The following is a 23,949-nucleotide window of genomic DNA, read 5'->3' as shown; positions in this document are numbered from 1 at the left end:
CTAGGCAATTTTAGTACAACTCATACAGCACTACATAAAGGAACTTGGACTGTTGATTAAACTAATGTATCAGTTGATAGGAAAACAAAACTTACCATGCTTCAAAACTCAACTGTATTTTTTAATTATCATCAGTAGGAGTAACTTGAGACCAGGATAAATTTGACTTTGTGCCTATTAAAGCCTTCATTCAATGAAAATTATAGTATATTGCTGGAAGAAATTGAAGAGGAGCCTCCCCAAGAATGGAAAGATACTCCCACTTCAAGTATTAACATTGTTAAAATGTCTATACTACCTAATGCAGTCTATATAGTCAATACATTACCTATTAAAATACCAATAATGTTTCTCATAGAAATAGGAAAAACATCCTAAAATACACATGAAACCACAAAATCCTGAATAGTCAAAGCCAACAGAACAAAATAGGAGGCACTAACTACTTAACTTAAAAATGCTTCACAAAGTTGTAGTGATCAAAACATCAAGGTATGACATTTTAAAAAGACATATAGGGCAATGGAACAGTATAGAAACCCTAGAAGAAAGCCCGTTCATTTTCAGCCAGCTGACATTTTTGGATTAAGATACCATTTTTGGATTTCTGTTGCTGTAGTGCAACATCCTGACCAAAATCAACATGGGAGGAAAAAGTTTATTTCACTTATACTTCCATATCACAGTTCATCATAAAGAGAGAGTCAAGACAGGAACTTATAGAGGTCAGGAACCTGGAGGCTAGAGCCTGTTACAGAGGCCATGGAGGAGTGATCCTTACTGGCTTACTTTCCATGGCTTGTTCAGTCTGCTTTCTTATTAGCACCCAAGACCTAGGGGTGGCCCTGTCCACAATGGGCTGGACCCTCTTCCGGCAATCACTAATTTTGAAAATTCCCTATAGGCTTGCCTGCAGCCTGATCTTATGGAAGCATTTTTCTCAGTTGACTTTTCCACCTCAGATTCTAGCTGTGTCAAGTTGACATAAAACTACCCAGTACAGGTGTTAAGAACATACATTGGACAAAGAATAGCTTCTGTAGTAAGTGGTGGTTGGAAAATAAATTTATATTAAGAGGAGTGAAATTATTCTCCTATTTCTTACCTGTTACAAAAATCAACTCTACATGAGCTAAAAACTTAAATGTAGAACTGAAAATACTAAGAGAAGAATTAGGGAAAATGTTTCAGGATATTGGAATTGACAAGATAATTTTGAATAACACATCTGACTCCCCACCAAAGTACAACAAACAAATAGAAAGTTAGACAAATGGAAACAATCATTACCATAAACGCAAAGTCTAGAAAATGGGACAAAATAGTTGCGAACATCTGACACGTGGTTAGTATCCAGAATATATGTGAACTCCAAAACATAATTGCTAAAACATCTAGGTAAATAATAGACAATGGATACTTTCAGTTGGCCATCAAAGATGAGAGTGATGGCACTTCTGTAATTTCAGCACACTAGAGTTGGAGCAAGAATGGGCACAAATTTGAGAGTATCTTTGCTCCAAATATAGCATGAAGTAATCCATTGGTATATAATTTGACTATGTATCTACCCCCACAGAACATCAGTAATCATCAGGAAATAAAAAACCAAACCATAATATGATATCACTTCACCCTGCTAAGTCTAGTAGTTATCAAAAATGTCAAGATGATTTATGCTGAGAGGATACAGAGGAAAGAAAATCCTTGGATCTGGTTCACTAGGACATAAATTAGCATAGTCATTATGGGATGAAAATATCAAAAAACTGAAAATAAAGCTACTATATGATCTAGGAACTATACCCCTGATTATATCTAAATAAAATGAAATCAGTGTGTCAAAGATACCTACATTTGTTTGTTTATGGACACTGTTTACAATACACAAGAAAATGGAAGCAGTCTAAATGTCCATGAAGTGGTGAGTGGATAAAGTAAATATGACATATATATAAATGTATATGTATATGTATTTTAGCCGTGGAAAAGTGGGTAACCTGTGATTTATAACAACATAGATGGAACTGCAAATCATTATTTTAAGTGAAATAAACTGGGTGTAGAAGGGCAAGTATCTCATCTCAATCAATTGATATTTAAAAGGTTAATCTCATGTAATCTAAGGTAGAGGTACCAAAATTTGAGAGTTTTTGCCATAGGGAAAAATAGGTGTTTTAGCCAGGTAGCTACTTTTTAACCTGGTTTAAATGTTGTATAATATTATTTATCTGTATTGAAACATCATATAGTATCCATGTAATATATCAAGTTTTGTGTTTTCTGTAACAATATATACTTTAGGTATAATTAATTACATATACAAGTATACATCACTGCACTGCAGTAATATGTTTCCATAAAGGTAACATTTTGTGATTTCATTATTTGTGAATATCACAAAGAGTAATTACACAAACCAAGATGGCTCTGATACTACTACACTATATAATCTCATGAGGCTGCCATTGTGCTGTGCCACCGATGGACTTGTCCTTTTGTGGCACAGTATTGTGTTTGTTGAGGTCTAACATGGGTTTATTCTTCCAGACATTGTAACAAGCGTAGTCCATTCCCTAAGCCTCCCTCTTGATCTTTTATCCAAATCAGTCCTAAATCTTGAAAATAAACCTAATCAAGTCATTTTTCTTTTCCTCCAAGGTTATTGAATTAGCAAGGGCCAAGAGGGATTGTACAGTTGTACAGATTAGTGTTAAACTGGAGCAACAACTTCCAGGACTTCCAGTCTTACCTGGACCTCACAACTTTTTAGTCGATTTCAACTTTTTTTTTTTCATAAGGAGAATAAAATTGAAAGTTGTGAAAAGGGGGGAGTGAAAGGGTAAAGGTGCTACATAACTGAAATAAACTCAGGTTAAACAGATGTGCTTGGGAAGAATAGTCATATTCTTGGGGCCTGATAATATTTCAGCACATTTAAACAAGATATAGTATATTCAATGAAATATCCATTCAATAATTAAAAAGAATATGAAGACTGGGTTTTGAGTGAAGCACATGATTAGCATGTGTGAGATCTTGGAAATAATCCCTAACATAGAAAGGAAGGATGTACACAGAGAGAAAAAAATTGAAGGAAGGAGGAGAGAAAGAAGGAAGATGACAAGGGAGAAGGAAGATGGAGATAGGGAGTGGAAGAATGAGCAATGCGTTTTGCAGTATGGAAGAAGCTAAAGAGCAATCCAAGAAAAAGAAGCCAGTTCCCAAATCCTATATATCATGGGATTCCATTCCTATGAAATGTCCAATGGCCAAGAGGAAGGGGGATTGGAGAGAAGTTTGTAATGGACAGTGAATTCTTTTGGTGGACAGGATGTTGTCAAAATTATTATAAAACTAGATCATGGTTATAGTTATATAAACTGTAAATATATTAAAATCATTGCATTGTACATTTTAAACAGGTGGACTTTATGGTATATTGATTATATGTCCTAAAGCTGTTCAAAACAGAGAAAGAGAAAGGCTTCCCTTCATCTCTCTGGACATAAGAACAACCTTTTTGTGACTTGAGCCAGAATGCCCTTGTTCACTTGCTTTTCTTAGCACCGTTCCATTTGAGCTCTGTGTCCCTGCTCGTTCTTTCTAAAAGTCTGTTCTTTGAAAATTTTATACTGTGTACAGTGTGTTTGATTATATCCACACTCCTCTTCCTATTCCAGCTTCTACTATCTCCTTATTCCCCTCCAACTTCATGTCCTTTTTTGGATTACAGGGAATAGACACTTTCTGTCTGTTCCTTTTTCTGATCCTTTCTCCTGCAATTTAAAACAGCATCAAATTTCCAGGATTTCATCCTGACTTTTTCCCCTATCCTTTCAACATACTTTTCTCTGGGATCTAGGGTAATACTTGGTTCATAATGAACATACAACTATTTTTTGAGATAAATATCTGTCTAAAGTCACTGATTCCAATTCTCATCAAGCTAGTTTTTTTGTTTTTTGTTTTTTGTTTTTTTGAGACAGGGTTTCTTTGTGGCTTTGGGTGCTGTCTTGGAACTAACTCTTTTAGACCAGGCTGGTCTTGAACTCACAGAGATCCGCCTGTCTCTGCCTTCCGAGTGCTCAGAGTTTTGTTTTTTTCCTATTCCAAACACTTGTCTGAATTTTATTAGGTATTCAGGACAGGGTTATTCTTTCCCACCCATATCTGTTTATTAGTCATTTCATGGAAATAGCATCTTTCTGTTTTCATTTCCCCCTTTTCACAACCCTTGTCTTTATTTTCATTATCTCCCTCCTTCTCTTTCCTACAGGTCTTTCAGACAGGTCTTTCAAACCTTGACCTCTTGGCTCCATCCCCATTGTCTGAGCTCAGTCCTCCTCATGTTGCTGCCCTATACATTGTAAAGCTAATAAGTTCATCTCCTGTCTTGAGAGCTCCTGACTATTTCTGCTGAATCCAAGTTGTATTGGCAAATTCTTTAGTGAACATCCCAAAGCCTTTTAAGAGCTACTCTCTAATCCAGTGTCATATTCAGTTTTTGCCCTCTTTAGGCTGCCTTTCTATGATCTTACCCAGATTTCTTCAGGTGAAAGTGCTCTTTATCTTCATGCCTTCACATGTGCCATTTCTTTGGTTTGTTATGCCTTCTCTATTTCTGTCCAGCAGACTCTATTTTATTATTTAAGTTCTGTTTAAAAGCCATCTATTCATCCTTTAGTCATTTATTGTCTGCTTTGTAACAGTTATTATGCTTGGTAATGAGATAAACACAAACCCTTCTCCTCACTGAACTTACAGAACAGGTCATCATTGAAGTGGTAATGAAACTCTCAATCTTCCCAGGTGCTGTTAATTAGTACTTTGATCATAGCTGCAATAGTAGCCAACTAGATTTTGTAAGGGAAATGCCATGTTGTAAAAGCCCTTTGCTTTAGAAAGGGCTTTTTATTGTTTATTCCAATGGGTTGGATGATTTCTTTACTTTCAAAATGATGAAAATAGTATTTAATCATAACTGGTCATGGAGTTTGATGATAAAGAGTCCTTCTCAGAGTTGCCTAAAGCAATAAATGTGTCTACTTAATGCACTGTTATACCTTGTTGCCTTTCAATAATAATTTTTGATGGCATCATTTGAGTTTATTTACCTTTTGTTAGAGATTTAATTGATAATATAATTATCTCTTGATTTTGCTTTCCTTTGATTTACTTCTTGAAAAAAAGACAAGTGAATAAGGAAGTGATCAGCAGGTTTATAGCAACCAGGAAAAGCCCTGATGATTTCTTGAGTAATTTGACTTGGATGCAGTATTTTGTCTAAATTAATAATTTTAATTAAAGATGAGTGTCTAAAGGGTTTTAAAAAGTAAATACACATATTCTGAAAACATGCTGAAACTCAATACTGTATCAGTTATAATTTTATATAATTCACTATAATATACATTACTCTAATGTCTCAAGGTCATGTAAAATTTCCATGTCAGGCCTCAATAAAAGCAATAATTTTTCTTTAGAAAAATCTTCCACTGGGATTCACAGTTGGAGGCTTTGGTTTTAGCTGTATTCCTTGTCCATTTTATTAAACCTACACAGTGCACAGATAGCCTTACTTGACTCACAGTTGGTACTTACCAAGCAGCGGTTTTTAATAATGTTTTCCTATCTGCATGAGGCACCATAGATTTCAGTTTGTGAAAGAACGCATTCCCTCACATTGTATGATACCCTATTCTACCTGCACATTATTTCACTGAAATTTTATACACAAACTGAAGCCCTTAGAGAATGTGGGCACTTCCATCTTCTACCTGACAGTGCACTGAAAATGTTTACTGCTTTCAAGGGATTATCATTTATTTAAGTTGTAGCTAATGCCTACCATGAATTTTTTAAAATCTAAAAATATGGAAATTGAAGCTTTCCAGATACAGGAATTTTAAAATACTTGGTTATATAAATTGAAGAACAAAATATGATGTGCTAAAATTCTCCAGGATGTAGAGCTCTGCTCTGGCTGGAAGAATTTATTACTGACTTCTGCTAAGTCCATCAAGATTTATCAGGTATTGTCACAGCAAAGTGGGTAAGATGGAAAACGGAGGAAAAGTTTTCTTGTGACAGCTTTTCTTTTTAAAGCTAGCTTTCTTTTATTGACATAGATTGAAGTTACTTTAAAATGACCCTACACACCAGTAGATAACAGTCACATATGTCCAACTCATTTGACAATAGATGTTAATTAATTTCCAGTACAATATTTGGGGTACTTACATCCAGACCCCTGATTTCAGTAATTAATGTTGTCTGAAACTATTTTACTTTAGTAAAACAACATCCAAGAAACAATCTATATCAATAATTCATCATGAGCTTAATGAGTTCATTCAGACAAATATAAATGTTTCTTATACATGATTAAATTTTAGAAAATGTTTTCCTCACTTTGATTACAGACCTCTTCCTGATCTGAGGAGTCAGGCAACTGTCACTGTGCTCTGTCCCCTGTGTCTGGGTTTGGACAGAGAGAATGAGAGGACTCTGAGCATTGTACGTGAAGGGGCAAGGTAGTCTGCCCTGATTGACACTTGGGTTGTGTGCCATGCAGTAACATGGAAGGAGCATTGGGCTTTCCCACAGCACACTGCCTACGCAAACTTTGCTCTGAACAATCCCCCTGGAATTGTGCTGCTCACTAGCTGTGAAGAAGAGTCTCTGCTCAGTCACACATCATTTTATGAATTTTATTTATTTTCACATTTTTATTCTCCATGGTGTCAGGAGAATTCTCCATGGAAACATCTTAGTAAGGTTTTTGATTCAAACACTGTCTCAAGGTGAACATTTAATAATTATTACTAGAAAATATTTTAATCTTGGGTTTGATTATCTACCTATCCATTTACTATATGTTAATTACCTAGTTAGCTTCCTATACTTTCTCTAAAGAGAGCTAAACTTTAAATCTCATGTAATTTGCATGTAGAAAATAGTAATCAGATTTCTTCATGTTACACTGTACAGTTAATTGTGAATGAATATAAATTCTGCCTTACTGACTTTTGGTTTTAATACTTCATTTTTAGTTGACTCATAGTTTGTTCATTCTAATGTATGTATTACCTGATGAAGTCACTGGTAACAGTGAATAGCTTATTTATTGATGCTCTAGTATATTTACTTTTCAGATTTCAGAAGTCTTTTCAGTTTTGTTACTATAATAGTGTCTTGTTTCATATCTTCAAGTTGGAAATAGCATATTTATGTTCTTTTATTTGTCCTGTATAAAATGTGTTGTGTGTATAAGCACATGTATGTGAGGGGATTTTGTATGTGCATAAGAAAAAGAAAACTACAAAATTTGTAGGTAAATGAATTGTGCTCAGAACAATCATTCTGAGTGAGGTAAACCAGGCCAGATACACAAATGTCAAATGTTTTCTCTTATTTCTGGATCTCAGCTTTGAATCTTGAGATATGTGTGTTCCTTTTGAAATACCCATAGAAGTTGGGAAATTAGTAAGGGCCCATAGGGTTGATATTTCAAGGGAGAGAAGATAAACGTAATGGTGATAAGGAATAATGGAACAGGAAAAGGTAAATGGAAAGTTTATTGAGAGAACAGGGAATACAGGGAGGGATAACTAACATTAAAGACATTTAGAAAAGGGCATATGGAAACTTACTACCCTAAAAAAATTTCATTTTTGAGAAGCCAGCCACTTTTTTTTTTTTTTTTTGAGAAGGTAACTTATTGGTCATTGGGGCTTGCTGATTAAACTAGACCCATTGGCTGGTGAGTCCCAGCTATCTTACTGTCTGTTTCCTTTACACTGGCATAACAAGCATACATTACTACTTCTAGTTTTTTATGTGGGTGATCAGAATAAATTCAGGTTCTTATGCTTCATTGGCTGAGTCAACTCCCCAACCTTGGTGAAGGGGTTTTAGAAAACGAAAGAAATTGGTTGACTTAGAAAAGCCCATTATACCTACATGATAGTTTTAGCATCAGGCTTTGGAATTTGTCAAAGAATGGAAAAACCAAAAGATAAGCCAACAATGAATTTCAGGGCGACCAATAACTTTTTAAAGACAGATAGTCTCTATAGTGAAAGAGTTTTAGTACTTAGAGATTGTGTTCCTCAAGTGTATGGATATAGTTGCACATACATACATATCTGTATGTGAGTGGGGGGCCAGAAAACCGTAATAGATATTTTCCTATATTGTTCTCTACCTTGTCTTTTAAAGCTGTCCAGAGATCTTCCTTCATCTTCCCATCTCGCCCTCCCAGATCTGGGATGACATGCAGCATGTTTGGAGCTATCATATTTTTGTGGATTCATGGGATTCCAACTTAGGTTCTTATGCTTGTACAGTAGTCATTTTATCCACTAAGCCATCTCCTTATCCCCCTACACACAGTATCTTTATACAGGTCCCTTGTGTCTTCTGAAGGAATTATTAAATATTTTTAGGCTTAACCAAACACAGGCTTAAATCAACAGTTTGAATATCTTTGGAATCTTACTGGAAACAGGACTAGGTCCATTGCTATTAAATGACTATAATATGCTAATAATTCCTGACATCTGAAAAAATGTGAGTGTGATTATTTTTTCCTTCAAAGAATTAGATAATGCCATTTTCCATCAATGAGACTAGTAGCTAGCTGTTTGATTAGAAATGCATTCCTCCAGGGCTTAGTATTCTATATCAATTGCTTTATATGGAGACTCTGGGAAGAGATATTTTGAAATTATTGGTTTTCTTTGATGATTTCCCTCCTTTTATTAAACAGATTCTTTTTCTCATACAATACAATCTGAATACAGATTCTCTTCCCTCTACTCAGCCCAGGTCCTTTCCCATTTGGATCCACTCCATTTTTGTCTCTCATTAAAAAAGAAGAGACTTCTAAGAGATAACAATACATAACAAAATACAATTTGTAATATAAAAGCAAAAGTTTGGTGATTTTTAAAAGTACTTTTTATGTTTGTGTTCTGAAATGAGTGATACTAGCTCTGTCTTCAAGTTTACTTAACCGAAAGGTGTTGAGAAGATGCTCTTTCAGGTATACCAGATCCAGTAGTTTCCAAATACAGTAATGCTAATGTTCACAGCTCCTCGTTTGGATAACATCTATTTTAAAGTTTTGGTAAAACATTCATATTTGAAGACATACAGATACGTAATTAACCAATTAAACTTCTCTTCATTACCTTTTTCTATGTGATTTAATTTTCAGTTGGTAGTATATTGGTGATTATATTTTTGTCAGCCCAAAGTCACCAGTTTGGCTTTTTTAAAAATTAATTTTATAGACTATAATAAGCTATTTTCTTTTCATTTCCTTTTTGCTTTGGTTAATAATAATATGACTATTCTTTGAGTTATAGGACAATTTGTGAATAAGTTTATAGTTTTCATGAATTTTCTACTACATAATAAAAATTACTCTTCAAGTGCTTTATAGACATTGGATTTGATTTCATATATGCATTATAGTGGAATCTATTGTTGCCTAATTTTGTGATAATTTTATCATAGCAAGTTAACATCTCTTATAATTTTAATTGTTATCAAGAAGAATGACATCATTCAATTTGACAGAAAATGTAGAAAGATGGATTAATGACAAATTAATAATTTACCACCTTTGCATAAAACTGAAGCATAGGGTATTAGAAGGATTGATGGCACAAAAGGTTAACAAATTTTAGCAGCTTTCATTAGCTTTACACCATCATATGTTTGTGGTACTGACTGAAATAGCTTTGTAGCAAATCTCAGTCTAGGGAACTAATTACTTGTGCCGATTGCTGCACTGATGAATAGACCCTCATTGTGTCATTCCCCTGAAGACAAGGAGCAGCCTGTGATTCACGACTGCATCCTGGCTGATATTTGATAATAATTTTAACAGATAAATGTAGGAAGGCAGAATGATGAAGTGCCTATCCAAGCTCCATGACTATCAAAGCCATGCACATACCATCTGTGTACTGCCTCTATCCTTCTCAACTAAGGGGAATTTTGTTTCAGTAACTGAATTCAAACAACTCTTGTCTATTGCTTGTATATCTAGTTTGAATATATCTTAAATTTATTTTTAAATGATATTATTGTATTAGTTTTTATTTAAAGTTTAGGTACCAAAGCAATGAATGAAGTAAAGAAAGAGTAAATTAGTTTTAATTTTCTTTTTTGAGGACTACAATGCTCACACATTTTTGTATTTCATTTTGGTATCCTTGTTCCTTCTCACATATGACCAAAATCAACAAAGGAAGTGTTTGATGTTCTTATTGTCCCTTTTATATTCTCTCAAAAGGTTATTGGATTCCTACTACTTTTAAAATATTTTCTTTAAGTAATGTACTGTTTGTTGTCTATGATTTTACAGCTTAATTTTTATCAACAAATACAAATCTATTTTTATAGATGGTACCTTTAAAACATCACAACAGGGTTGACTTTATTTGGGTATTTTGGGATAGTCAGCTGGTAAAGAGTATTAATATGTCAAAGCTGACAGGTACAGTTTTATTAGCTCATGAAATACAAGTAAGATTTTATTTTTTATTAGTCATTCCTGCAGAAGTTTTAATTATGAATATGTTTTTATTTCATTTTTGAAACTTATGGGTTTCATACTATACATCTTCAGTGAATAAATATGTCCTCCAAAGATTTTTTTCTGTATGTAACTGAAATAAACCACTATATTAGTATTTTTCTTTTAAAATGTTTTCCAGCATGCTAGGACATGAGTATTTAACAGCAGAGAAAGTTGACATTTATGTGTTGCCATATAAAAGATCTATGTAATTGGGGAAAATATGATAGAACTTGGATTTTAAAAAATAAATTTCCAAAAGTATGCTTTCAATATAGTAATTATTGCACATCATATAGCATGTAGTTTTTAATTAAATAGAATAACGGGCTACATAAAACAGAAATTCAATCTGATTTGCTTGAAAATAGATTGCTATTTCACTCTACAAGAATGGTTTATTTAAAAACAGTAAATGGAGAAGAAATGCATTTTCTTATGTTGTTCTAAGCCTCAGGGGCTAAATGTAATGAATATTTTAAGAGATTATTTTAATTAAATTCCTGCACATCTAAACAGAGTAATATTTTATTATCACATACATAACCATGTAACTGAGATATTCATTAAAGTTAACACTTTCTGGACCAAGAATGCATCGTATGATTTACTGACCTTGTGCAAAAAGGCACAAATTAGGAAGAAAAATGAAGGGGGACAGACTTTGATTAATATAGGTAATGCTATACCATATTTATAATAGCCTTTTCCCTATTCTGGTTTATAAATGCAGCCACAGAGAAAGGTGCCCTGCTGAGGCTGAAATGAGGCTGAGATCAGAGCACATGCCACTAGAGTGTGGGGAAACTGATCACACTGTCAGCAATTCATTTCAAAATGATGTATTTAGTGCTCATTTCACCTTCCAAGAAAAGGAAAAGGAATTCCTTAGACTAGAAGGTGATATTGTTATTTTCAAGGACATACCTAAGTTAAAGATTGCAGAGGGGGAGTGTGAGATGCAGGGAGAATTAAGAGGAAGGAGAGGGGAAAAGGCAGAGCAAACAAGGAGAGCTCTATGCAGAAAGTCAGTGCTTCCACGCTGTTTGATAATTGCTAACATATGTGGCGTCTCTGTTTCATTGTAGTCGTCCTCGTGAGTTCTGGCGCCTTGACTACTGGGAAGATGACTTGAGGCGCCGGCGACGATTTGTGCGTAACCCTCTAGGATCGACACATCCTGAAGCGACACTAAAAACAGCCGTGGAACATGGTCAGTGTTTAAACCACTCCTTGCCAATAGCAGCAGGTACCGTACGTGGTGAAGAAGAACATAGCTTCTTAATTACAAGGCATGGAAGAACTGTCCAACACCACATTTCCCAGTGTCTTATCCCACAAGGGGGAGGGGCATGCACTTTCTATAGGATCCCATGAAATTATGGTGTCAAGTGTAATTTATTTGTTGCAGTACACATACAAAACTTAGTTAACATAAACATGTTATTTCAAAGTACAAGGCTAAAATATTTGTCCTTTTAAGCAACACATTCAGCTTTGAGTAAATGAATCCTGCAAGCCTGACTTAAATCCATGAGCATAGGAAACACATAATTTTCAAAATCAAATAGGTTTCTAGGTTCTGTCCTGTATGTATAGTTGTTTAGCAGTGGTATGATAATAAATGTCCAAGTGCCTCGGTATACTTGCTGAACCTTGATTTGCAGCTGTGATTGATGGCTCATGGACAAGAGAATAGACATTATTTTTGTATGTTCCTATTCTGTACTATCTTGTTTTCAGAGCTTAACAAAACACTCCCACTTTGTGTTATGATGCATATGATGGTGATTCAATTTAGATAGAAGTCTGATAACAGAAACAACCAGAAAAGGTCTCTTGCGTTGAAAATATGCTTTGTTTAATAAGAAACCAATACCTCTGATTTTATGAAGTTCTAAAAGCCATTTAAAATATATTAAGGAGAAATTCCCCTCTCTACATTTAAATTACTTTACAAAAAATATAAATTAGTTAAGGTGGATACAGTCTGACCCCTCATTAGGATATTAGTTTAACATGCTGTAGTTAGTGATCAAATGACAATGGATACCCCAACTAAATAAATGTTAAATTATATTCAGTAAAAATATTAAGAATTTTCTTTGATATTTATTGTTTTTAATTGATACAAAGAAATTATATGTGTTTATGTGGTATCATGTCATGTTTCAATGCAGGTGATAATATTAAGAATTTAGATTAAAAATCTGTTGTAGTCTTGGGTTTGGCCTCAGTCAGGCCGTTTAACCTCTTGCACTCATCCTTAAAGAGCCATTTCTGGAAGAAAATGTCCACAATATGTCATCAGATATAACACCAAATGTGACATCAGTCTGTTAAAATAAATGATCATACTGAGAATAGTCAATAACAAAGTGATCTAAAAGCAGTAATAGTCTTGGGGCCCTATGCCTTCAACTCCAGGGGGCGGGAAGGGGAAATGATGAAGAATTAATTAGCCTACTTTGCTGTGAGGGTTCATATTCTTTTTGTGTGATGGTATAGATTTCAGAGTTACATATTTTCTCTTTTATTAATTTTTTTGGTTAATGATACTTTTCAGTAAGTTTGTTTGCAATTGTATCATTTTAAGCCACACAGTTTTTGTTGGGTGTGTTTAAAATTTGAAATTTAATAACATTTTTCTAATCTAAACTCTTTATTTAACAGTAAGTTGTGAGTTCTGGTGTCTATGGTAACAAGAATATACTGTTTCCTTTTACATCAGGAAGGGTAGGATTTCTTTTATACAATTAAGTGTTTAAAACTGATTTTCCTTTATTCTAAAATAGCAGTAACTGAATTCAAAATGCGGTAGTTTAGGTTGAATACAGAAGTCATTTAAATATATTCCTATAAAAAGTAGTACAATTTACCATTTTGAATTATTATGTGATTCTTACTGGATAAATTTTAATAATTGTTGAACTTCCCCTTTTAAAATAAAATGTTAACTTTCTAAATTCTAAGCACCTGCAGTAATATTCATTTGTAATACCTAATTAAGATTTTTGGCCCTACTTAGACACAGATGTCATTGTACTTATTCTAGGTAGGAATTAAATGTTAATACAATGTTAATTATCTTTGATTGTGAATATTTGATAGAATCAAAGGTATTATATGCAATTGTCTTATTTACTAATATCTTACATAAATTCTATAATGATTAATGGTAAAACTCATGAAGTGTTTATTTAAAAAACAGCCAAATGTGTGTACCTCAGCAGGATATGGATTATGTTTAATACAATATATTATTTATATGTTAAATACCTACTCAGTACAGTCTTTTGTAAAAATATAAAAGCTACACTTTATTCTTTGTGTGTGTTTTTTTAAATGACAAAGCACGTGATTCTGAAATTGAGTATGCATATTGTACTGGACTTAATGTCAGCATAGTTTATGCTAAAAATGTTATAGGCAATGAGCTTAATTTTTAATTTGATTTTATTAAATTAAATAACTTATCAAGTTGACATTCAATCTTGATCTTGTGTTAACTATGAAGTTTAGTCTTTGAATACTTCCCAAAACACAATAAAGTTATCAAACATGATAGTACCCAAGTACTCAAAACAAAACAGTTATTCCTATCAACAGCAATAGGTGTTATAGTTGAACATGGATACATACTGTAGAGTTCAGTATTGAATTTAAAAATAGATATTTCTGTGGCTGCCATGTGTTATACTGTTTATCACCTCTTTTACTTAAACTCATTTAACTAAGGAGACAAACATTTTAAAAATGCAGAATGTTAGAACATCTTGAGTTGTATTATCATTACTAAAGAAAGACATCTGAATAGAATTGCCGCTGGATATTAGTGATGTATTTTTGTAGTGTGAGCCATCTTTTTTATAGATTGATTTGGTTTGAAGGAAAGCCTCTGGTGTAAAGGTGGCAGAGTAAATACCTGAAGAGTGATGTTCTCTGTTGGTGCGATCAATACCAGCCCCATGACTCTACTTCTGGCTACCTTCTAGTTAAAAACAAATTTTTTAATTCTGACAATTTAATTGCCCTTCCCAAGTTCACATTAACTTGCTTGGGGAAAAGAGCTTTAGGTAATTTTTCAACCAGAGACCCTCCAAAGTGGCTATTTATAAAAGTCGTGTTATAATGGGAGATTCTTTTAACTTTGTAGGAACTGAATCATGTTTTATAATTAAAATAGATATTTTATCTTATGAATAACTGTTGTTTATGGATATTAGCATCAGCAAGAATAGATGGGCATTTGGTTGTTGGAAACATATTCTTCTATTTACAGTTTTAAAATTTGTTATAAATCTGTCATAGTGGTTCCTCACATATTTCCAATGAATGGAGTCCTGTGTGGCAGTTATTTATGATCACAGTGTTTTAGATCTAGAAGGATCCTAAGGCTCCAGTCTAGGCTAACTTTTTTCTTTAATGATAAAGAAACTGGGGTAAGAAAGGGCTAATGTAATTCTTGGCATATGGACTAAAACCTAGGTTAGCTGAGGACTAGTTGGATTTTCATATCAGTGTACATTGTCTTCAAAATGTTATTGTTAGATATAATGTAAGTTTTATCCTCAAAGCCATGTAAAATATGTTTAAATGGTAGATTTTCTTTAATTCAACTGTTAAAACTGTTTAGCACCAGAATCTGATTTAATTCAAGACAGTTTTATTTTGTAAAGAGTGTGCATGATGATGAAAGTATATGAGGAGTATTTAACATAGCTTTGAGAGTATGTTGTTAATGTATAGAATGTTACTAATAACCAATTTGGATTCCTAAGGATGTCAAATCATGGAAAGATCCTAAATCAGACCATTATTTACTATTGTTCCCTGTATAGGATCATTGTGTAGGTTCTAGATCTAAAACTTTCAGGGACCCCACTATCATTAGGGTATGTGCTTGGATTAAAAACAAAATCATCCTTTGTACTTTCAGGCAGTTTTTCTAGAGTATTTTACTGGCTCAAAACCCTAAGGAAATTAGCTATATAGAGGGTCTAATTAGATCAAGATAATAGTTGACCGAGATATTCTTTGTGTGTTACTGTTCAGAATACAGTTAAAGCATTTGCTTTAAAACACATTGCATGGATGTTCATATTCATTTTATGTATTTTTGATGTTATACCTTTAGTACAATTGTAATTTTGTTTTCTGAAACAAAGTAACTCTTTCTTAACACATAAACATCTTTCCCTACAAGTGAACTACTGAAGTCTCCTGTTTCCTCCTCAGTGGATGTTTGAAAGGGAATTTATATGTTGTAGATAAACACTTACCGGTGTTTATAGTTACATATTTTAATTTTTCTTTCCTGCTCAGTGTTGTATTGATACAAAACATGCCTGTACCTTACTCTCAAGGACATGAATTTTGCATTTTGAAGACCAGCCTCTCTTTTAGGCTTCTCTTAACTTTAGTGAAGTAATCATATTTTAATGATACCTTTAACTGTGGATAAACTTCTTTAATTGTGTGTAACAATGCAGTTAATTACTAAGTTAGCTTAAATATTAAAATAAAATATGGAATTAGATAAATGTAGTCAGTACATTATTAAAATATGAACAATGATCATATTCATTAAAAATTTTTAATAGCAGAAATTGTCTGCCTTGTACTTTAAATTTGAACCAAAAGTATGTCCTTCATCCAATTAGGCTTTTAGACTTCAGGATAATTGATACTTATTTATAATTGTTGATTGACTAAAAAAGCAAATGAAATGTAAAACCAGATCTTTCCCTAGAACATATAAACATGATAATTATCTTTTATTTTATGCTTGGGAAAGTTTTGTTCTAATTTTGAAGAAAAAAAGTTTCTTTAGCAGAAGGCTATTAGACCACTGAGAATTGAACACCAGCGCATGTGGTGTGTATTAGAGTACTGTTGGTAATTTTACTGCTGCTAGCTTAAAATCCTCAAGGGGGAGTTAATTACAGGAAAGCCATTCCAAATATCAGTAAGCTGCATATTTTCTATGACAAGAAGGCTTTCAGTTGAGATTGAACAATTCCAGAATCTGGGCTTGTAAAAATAAGTAAATAAATAAATTAAAGTGGGTGTTTTTATGCATTTAGTACATTTTAGTACAGATTTTTTTTTCACAAACTATTTAATTCAAAAGTTACTTTGTTTTAGTATGAGTCAGCATGATGAGAACATATTTAAGAACTTTCAAATCCCAATTGGGAGGGATAACACATTATATTTTTAGTGGCCATTTAAATGAATGAATTTATTTATTGAACTATTTTAAACCACTGCATATTCCTACTAAGCACTGTGTTTTTTTGTAAATATTTGCAGATTAAACAGTTTTCTTTTTCAAATGAACTTGCTATACCTCAGGATCTGTATGGCATATAGAACTTAGTTATGAGATGCTTTGTCTCTCATATTTGATATCAACCAAATTTAGATTTTGATTTTTTTTTACTTGTAATTCTTACTTGGTTCTTTAAATTCACTACAAGAAGCAAAGAATTAGTAAATTAAAAAGACATTCATATCTGTACAGTGGTTTTTCTTTTCTTTTTCTCTCTTCTGTCCAAGAGCTGGTGCTTGACCTCATAGTCTGGCACCAATAGGCCTCTTTCTGCATCTTGACTGCTGTTATCATGGGTCTTTTTACCTTAGGCAAATTATATAACCTCCCTGGGTCTCTTGCTTATCTGAAACTGAGGAATTAGAAGGTTTCTAAGAATTAAATGGGTTAAATAAGTAAAATATTTTGATCATTCGGTAGCATATGGCAAGTGCTATGTAACAATACCCTGTTTTGTAGTATTTTTGCTTTGAAGAAAGTTATAAATCAAGAAAATGAAGATAATGTAGTACACAAATTCTGCACCAAAGCCTAACTGGCGAATGAAAATGTCTTATGATTTAATGTGTAAGGAAAGCTTAGAGGCTTCCTTTTGGATTTCTCACTGGACAGTTTTGTTGTTTGTTTTGTTTTGTTTTTTAGTCAAGTTATTTATGTTTGAAATGTTTGGATTAAGACAATTTTTATTTTAGTATAGGGAATCTATATTACTTAATGTAAACAATGATAAAGAACTATAGTGATGTGTTTTTCTAAAATGGTATATCTCCTTGTAGGTTTTGAAAATATAAATGAATTTTAATATTAAACATTTAATATTAAACTTTTCAAACATTTACTGAGATTTCCGTATTTGTGCACCTTACTATGCTGTATTGCAGAGATGAAAAAAGAAATTTTGTCTACTTGTACAATGCATTCAAAGCTAAATACAAAACGTTTCTACCCATGACTTCCTTATTAAATATAAAAGCCCTATATTCCATTTAGTGCCATAAATGCTGCATGTTAATGATATACATGATTAATTCACAATAAAACATCACTCTACACCAGTGGTTCTCCATCTCCCTAATGCTGCGGCCCTTTATTACAGTTCCTCATGTTGTGGTGACCTCCAGTCATAAAATTATTTCGTTCTTACTTCATAACTGTAATTTTGTTACTGTTATGAATTGTAATGTTAATATCTGATATGCATGATATTTGATTTATGATCCCCAAAGTGGTCACAACCCACAGGTTGTGAACCGCCTCTCTAAGCTGAGGCTTTATTTTATTTGGGGTTTGAGTCATAGGCTGGGCAGAAACCGTGGTAGGGCAAAAGCCTAACCATTGGATTATCGTCTCAGTAGCCCTGGGCGGGGTGGATTGGGTGCTTCACCTCCTTAGCTGGAAGCAGGTTCCTGAACTTTCCCTTCTATGACACCATTCAAAGAAATTGAAGGTTAAGAAAGACACACCATTCCTTGAGCTTTTTCAAGCAAGCCTTAGCTGCTTGTTGGCTTTTCTGAAGAAAACTGCCTGCCAGGAACACCAGAGTGGCGCTGGAGAGCCATGTCGGGTTCTGGTGCTCGCCTTCCAGCTGCAAGCCTGTACCTTTCTTTGGTTCCTTTGCCCCTCCTTCCCTGGCCTTGCTGCCTAGTCCTGAGGCCACAGGAGGCTCTTTGCCCAGAAGCCTCTCAGCCTACTGTTCTGTTATGATTGCCCCCGGGGTGTCTTAGCCCTTTAGTTTAAACAGCAGAGGAGGGAGCAAGGAGCCTCTGCTTCCTTGCTATAGCCCTCCTCTCAATATTTGTGTTAGTGTTGTGGGCAGGGGAGGATGTGTGAAAATGTAGGCTAGGGCCCTGGGCAGGAGGAGGAGGGAATGAAGAACAGAATACAGCTGCTGGAACTTTATTAGTGTCCCACAGGGCTTTGGGGTTTGTGCCTCCACCCTCATTGGCTGGTGTTCTCCCCCCAAGCACTGACCACTCTTCTAGACACTCCCTGGCCCTTTCCAAATACATGCCAGTGTAATATTTTCAGAGGAACGAATGATTCCTCATTATTTTTCCATGTTAAATAAGCATTGTTTCCTAAACTAGGTTCTGATTTTCCCTACTAAAGAACAAATTCAGGGCGGGGTGTGTGGGTGTGTGTGTGCTGGTTTGGAATCCTTTCCTGCCGTAACTATAAGTAAATAAATGGCTGGGTGAGCAGTGCAAGGGTCAGATTTAATGGGATTAAGGTGCTTGTTCAGGGTAACATTACACTAGCTTGGGGAATCGAGTTTGTCAGAAGGAGTGTGTGTGCCATCCCGGTCACTTTACCCACTGTGGGTGACTGTATAAAAGCTTGGCCATCTCCAGCTACCTACCCTTCCTGTAGCCCTACCCCTCTGCCTGAGTGTTCCCTCAGTGCTGATGGACAGCTTTGTTTCCTTTTCATTTCAGCCTCAGATGAAGACATCCTTGCTAAAGGAAAACAGTCCATCAAGAGTCAGGCTTTAGGAAATCAGAACTCTGAAAACGAGGCCCTCCTGGAAGCCGACGACGATACTCTGTCATCCGTGGATGAGAAAGATTTAGAGAATCTTGCCGGTAATTCAGTGGCTGTGCAGATATTTCAGCTGGCTCTGGGACAATGAGCATCTAATTACTTACTTTTTCAGCTGTGACCACTGGGACTACCAAGCCTACGTTCACAATTATATTAGCTAGAAATTGGTTTTGTTCTTCCCAGTGTTTCTCCCCTCATCTGCTATAATTCCTCTTATTTTTTTATTCTTCCCAGTCCCCTGACCTTCCTTATGTTTTTCTTTCATATATAGTTTTCATTGAGACAAAAAAATTAAAAGCAGCTACATCAGAAGTGCTTCGTGCATCTTTTGGAAGATGCCACACTCTAAAAAACAAAGGTTATAAGTGAAATTCTGCCTTCTGTTTTTTAAACAAAGCTTGGAGGCTGTTTGCTTTAAATATAAACTCTTAGGGAACTACTGCACATACATTTAGGTCACTCAAAAACTGAGCTCCAAGAATTCCATAAGATTTATACAGTTTGCATAGTATAGGAATTTTGATTGGTACTTAGCAGATTCCCAGTTTTCTTTTCCTTGTAGAAAAAAAAAAATTCACTTTTTTGGTTTGAAGTTTTGGTCATTCATTAGATGAAGTTTTTACCTTTAGTGCCAGTGATTGTGATTATTATTATTAGTTTGTATTTCTTGGGGAAAATATTTAAAAAGCACATAGTTTTATATGTGAAAATTACATAGTTTGTATTGCAATGATTTTAAGAGGAAAGGTATTTGAAAGCTTTCATTTGGCAATATACCTCCAACCTTGTGCTACCACAAAATGCAAACTGATAGTGAAAAACAAAGCTAGAAGCTGGTTACCTGCTTTGATGACTGCAAACCTCTCAAAGTAGAATAAAATTAATTGGAATGTGCCTGTTAAGGGGTCTGTAGTGGGAATGGAAGTTAAGGAGGATACTGCTGTTCTGGTCTTTTCCTTCACATCCACTTATCCATCTTCTTCTTTATTTTACCCCTATTCTTATGACTAACGATATGTTCTCACAGTAATAGAGGTGAAAGGGAGTTTAATTATATAATCTTGACAATGGCAATGGGATTAAGAAGTAATCCACACTAATAAAGTGGTGTGGGTTAGAAATGAAGTGGAAATTGTCAGGGGTCTTCTGTAGAACCTAGGCTGCATCAGCTTCTGCAGCTGTCTGCTTACCCTGTAATTGAATGTCTGAGAATGATTGAAAAAATGTTATTTCTTCTCAGGATTACATGCTAATGTACAGAGGGCAAAAGGAGACAGCAAAAGAACACATAGCTGCTTATTTCATCCATTTACAGGGATGAGCTTTGGGAAATCATGGCTGTTCTGAAGCTATCTGCTCCCCATCTGCAAACACAATGCATTTGTACATTGGGAATAGAGGGCAAAACCTGCTCTGATCTCCGCAGAGCATCCCTTCTATTGTCCTACTGGCACACATTAAGATTGATGTGAGATTAAGGACCATCACACTGCAAGTAATCGATGGAAATGTCAATTCATCTGGATTTTGAAACACTTATTTACCCATTGACCACCTGAATAGGTGTATCTTGTTTATAGGCACTATATTAATTCAGAATTATAAATGCCAGTCTTCTTTTTGGCTCTTTTCTTGTACAGGACTTGTACAATAAGAAATTGTTGTAGGATTTCAAATTTTCTCTGAATCTTCTCTGTATGTATATGTGCACACACACACACACACACACACACACACACACACACACACACACACACACACACACACACACACACCCCACACACACAAATATTTATTTTCAGTCCTTATTTTAGGGTTAGCTATAAGGTACCTTATGTTGTTCTGTCTATAGTGCATCTATTGTTTTCAGTAGCAGTCTGATTTGTCTCTTTGATAAGCCCTATGGAGATTTGATTATTCCAATAAAAATTCATTCACTTGGAAACCCACCCTCCAGCTGTTTACTCCCAGAGTCCCTGAACTACACTAATATTAGATTTGGAGGCACTGAGCAATATTTAAACAGTGGAAAGGACACTTTGAGAAGAAATATTTTTACCAGTCTTGCATGGGGGGAAAGTTGCCATGCAAGAGGTTTTGTATGAAACAGTTACACAATCTTTTTCAAAGAAGATAGTTTATCAGAGGATTTCCAAACACTTCACTCATAAAGCTAGTCCTCTTTGTATCTGATATGCCTCAGCCAAGCTCTAAAGTCACCTCTGGCCTTGGGAGCCTATTGAGGCCTCCTTGCTCCTGGTTGTTATTCTATGTTGTTGGTAGCCTGAGGCTGGCTTTCTAAATGGAAAGTGGATGTACTTATTTAGGCAGAGCCTCCTTCTTACCTAGAGATTAGACCAAACATTTTACACACTCCCTGTAAGATAATTGCTTCTCAGTTTACCATTATCGTTAACTGCCTGTTATAAATCTTATAGTGTGAGAATCTAGACTTTGCATCTTCAGAGATAGGTTTTGTATGGACAGAATATAGAAGTATAGAGGTCAGCAATGTTGTACTTAGATGTAAGAATTTTAAAAAAAATAAATATTATTTCTGATCAAATTTGAATTTTGAAAAATGTCATTCCAACTTATATGGCTTATCTTTTTCTCTTGACAGGTCCTGTTAGCCTGAGCACACCAGCTCAGCTTGTGGCCCCCTCTGTTGTAGTAAAAGGCACTCTCTCTGTTACTTCCTCTGAACTGTATTTTGAGGTGGATGAAGAGGATCCCAACTTCAAGAAAATTGATCCAAAGGTGAGAAGATGAGAAGGGAAAGGGGTTTAATTTTTTTTCTTATTATGGGACTGTGTGTTCTAGTAAGTAAGACTGGTTTTAATAAAAAATCTCAAAAGCTTAGTTTAGAACTCTTGCTGTGAATTGCCTTTGCTGACTACAAGGCAGTTATCATTTTTAGCTTAAGACTCTTTTACCATCTAGTTAGATTATTGAAGTTCATTTAAATTCAAAAACAATTTCCACTTAATTGCATTTATCATTAGTTCTTTGAGGGAAGAGACCTCAGGGAACATTGTCTATAAATATATTCTGCCTCAAAGGGTCCATGGTGAATTAAACAACAAAAATTCAGTGAGCTTGAGAGTAGAATTGTTTTGTTTAGCCCATATATTTTCTGTATATAATACCAGTATATCATTATCCTTGCTTTGTCTCCATGGCTTACTATCCTTTGGTGCAGGCGATCGTATTCTGCCAGAGTGTGATACCTCTGTTTCCCATTACCTGTGGTAGCTTTTACAAGGCACTGCATAATTTCCTATTCTTAAATGAAAATGTAATTTCCCCTTTCGAAGGTATTTTGATTACTTTTCAGACCATGGCAATTTTATTTTACTTAGAAACATTTCTGTTTTTTAACACAGCTATAAAGCCAAAATAATGTTGATTTAATGAAAGTGAATGGTAGAATTTGTTCTGAGAGGAAGCAATTTATTGAAAAATGAACCAAATAAGTATGCTATATAAAGAGTAGTGGTTTAAAAATGGAATAATTAATTTTACTGGCTTATTTTGTGTGTGTGTGTGTGTGTGTGTATGTATGTATTTATGAATACACATAATATACACACATTCTGAGTTTATTGGTAGCCTGTGTGGTTTTGGAGGCATGTCGAATTGTTAAATCCTCATGATTTGGAAGTATTCCTAAAAAGCTCTTGAGAAAAATGTTATAATTTTGTTGAGCTCTACAGACAGATCATTTCTTGTATTATATGTGTTTGCTTTGAGCACTTTGTTTCCATATCAAAGCCTGTATTCAGGCAGGACTTGCTAGACTGTGTGACAAGAAGGTGTGATAACCCTGGTTGCTTGGAGTTAGATAATTCAACTAATCTAGTGTATAGAAAACTTGAATTCTGAAATTTCATCACCTAGAAATGTTTTGTACATTTCATGCTAAAGTGTCTAAAAATATGCTATAATTTCATTATGAAAAGGTTGCCAAAATTACTTAAACTCTTTGATTCTGATGTCTTAAGAATTAAAAGGGACTGGAATTTAATTCATAATATTTTACTATGCTTTTGGAACAAACATAGTTTAAAGTCTAAAATCTGATTGATGGTGTTTTAAAAATCAAAACCTCTGTCAGTCTTTGAGATGAGGTTCTTTGAAGTTATTTGCTTTTTTTGTGAGAAGCTGTAGTTTTTAAGATTTCTCTTCTTTATGTAGCATAATTAAGTTTCTTTCCCTGTTGCTTGTAAAATATAAGATATTTTGTCGTAATCATGAAATTCGTCTTGTACTGTAACCTCCCTATTCTCTAGACACCAAAATTCCTGGCAGTTCATATTTGAAATTACTTCATCCAATTACTGATAGAATCTTTGATTTTTATATAGACATTGATGATAGAAGATATTTTTGTATTATAAATAGTAACACTTTTCTTAACTATAACATTTTTAACATTAAAAATGTTTTATAACTTGCATTAAATAAGGAAGGAAAGATA

General features: G+C 34.3%; 1 protein-coding gene across 6 annotated transcripts in view; it reads left to right on the top strand.

Annotated features, from left to right (window-relative positions):
- Positions 1–23,949, top strand: part of Lrba (LPS responsive beige-like anchor protein) — a 561,457-nt gene that overhangs the window by 297,336 nt on the left and 240,172 nt on the right. For all 6 annotated transcript variants that reach the window (XM_027392996.2, XM_027392995.2, XM_027392998.1 and 3 more), the window contains 3 exons: positions 11,683–11,807; positions 19,364–19,510; positions 22,093–22,229. In XM_027392996.2, the coding sequence (XP_027248797.1) occupies positions 11,683–11,807; positions 19,364–19,510; positions 22,093–22,229 (409 nt within the window). The remainder of the gene's footprint in view (positions 1–11,682; positions 11,808–19,363; positions 19,511–22,092; positions 22,230–23,949) is intronic.

Source organism: Cricetulus griseus, assembly GCF_003668045.3.
Source record: "Cricetulus griseus strain 17A/GY chromosome 1 unlocalized genomic scaffold, alternate assembly CriGri-PICRH-1.0 chr1_0, whole genome shotgun sequence".
In the NCBI taxonomy this organism is placed as follows: Eukaryota; Metazoa; Chordata; class Mammalia; order Rodentia; family Cricetidae; genus Cricetulus; species Cricetulus griseus.
This window is presented reverse-complemented; position numbering and strand designations above follow the sequence as displayed.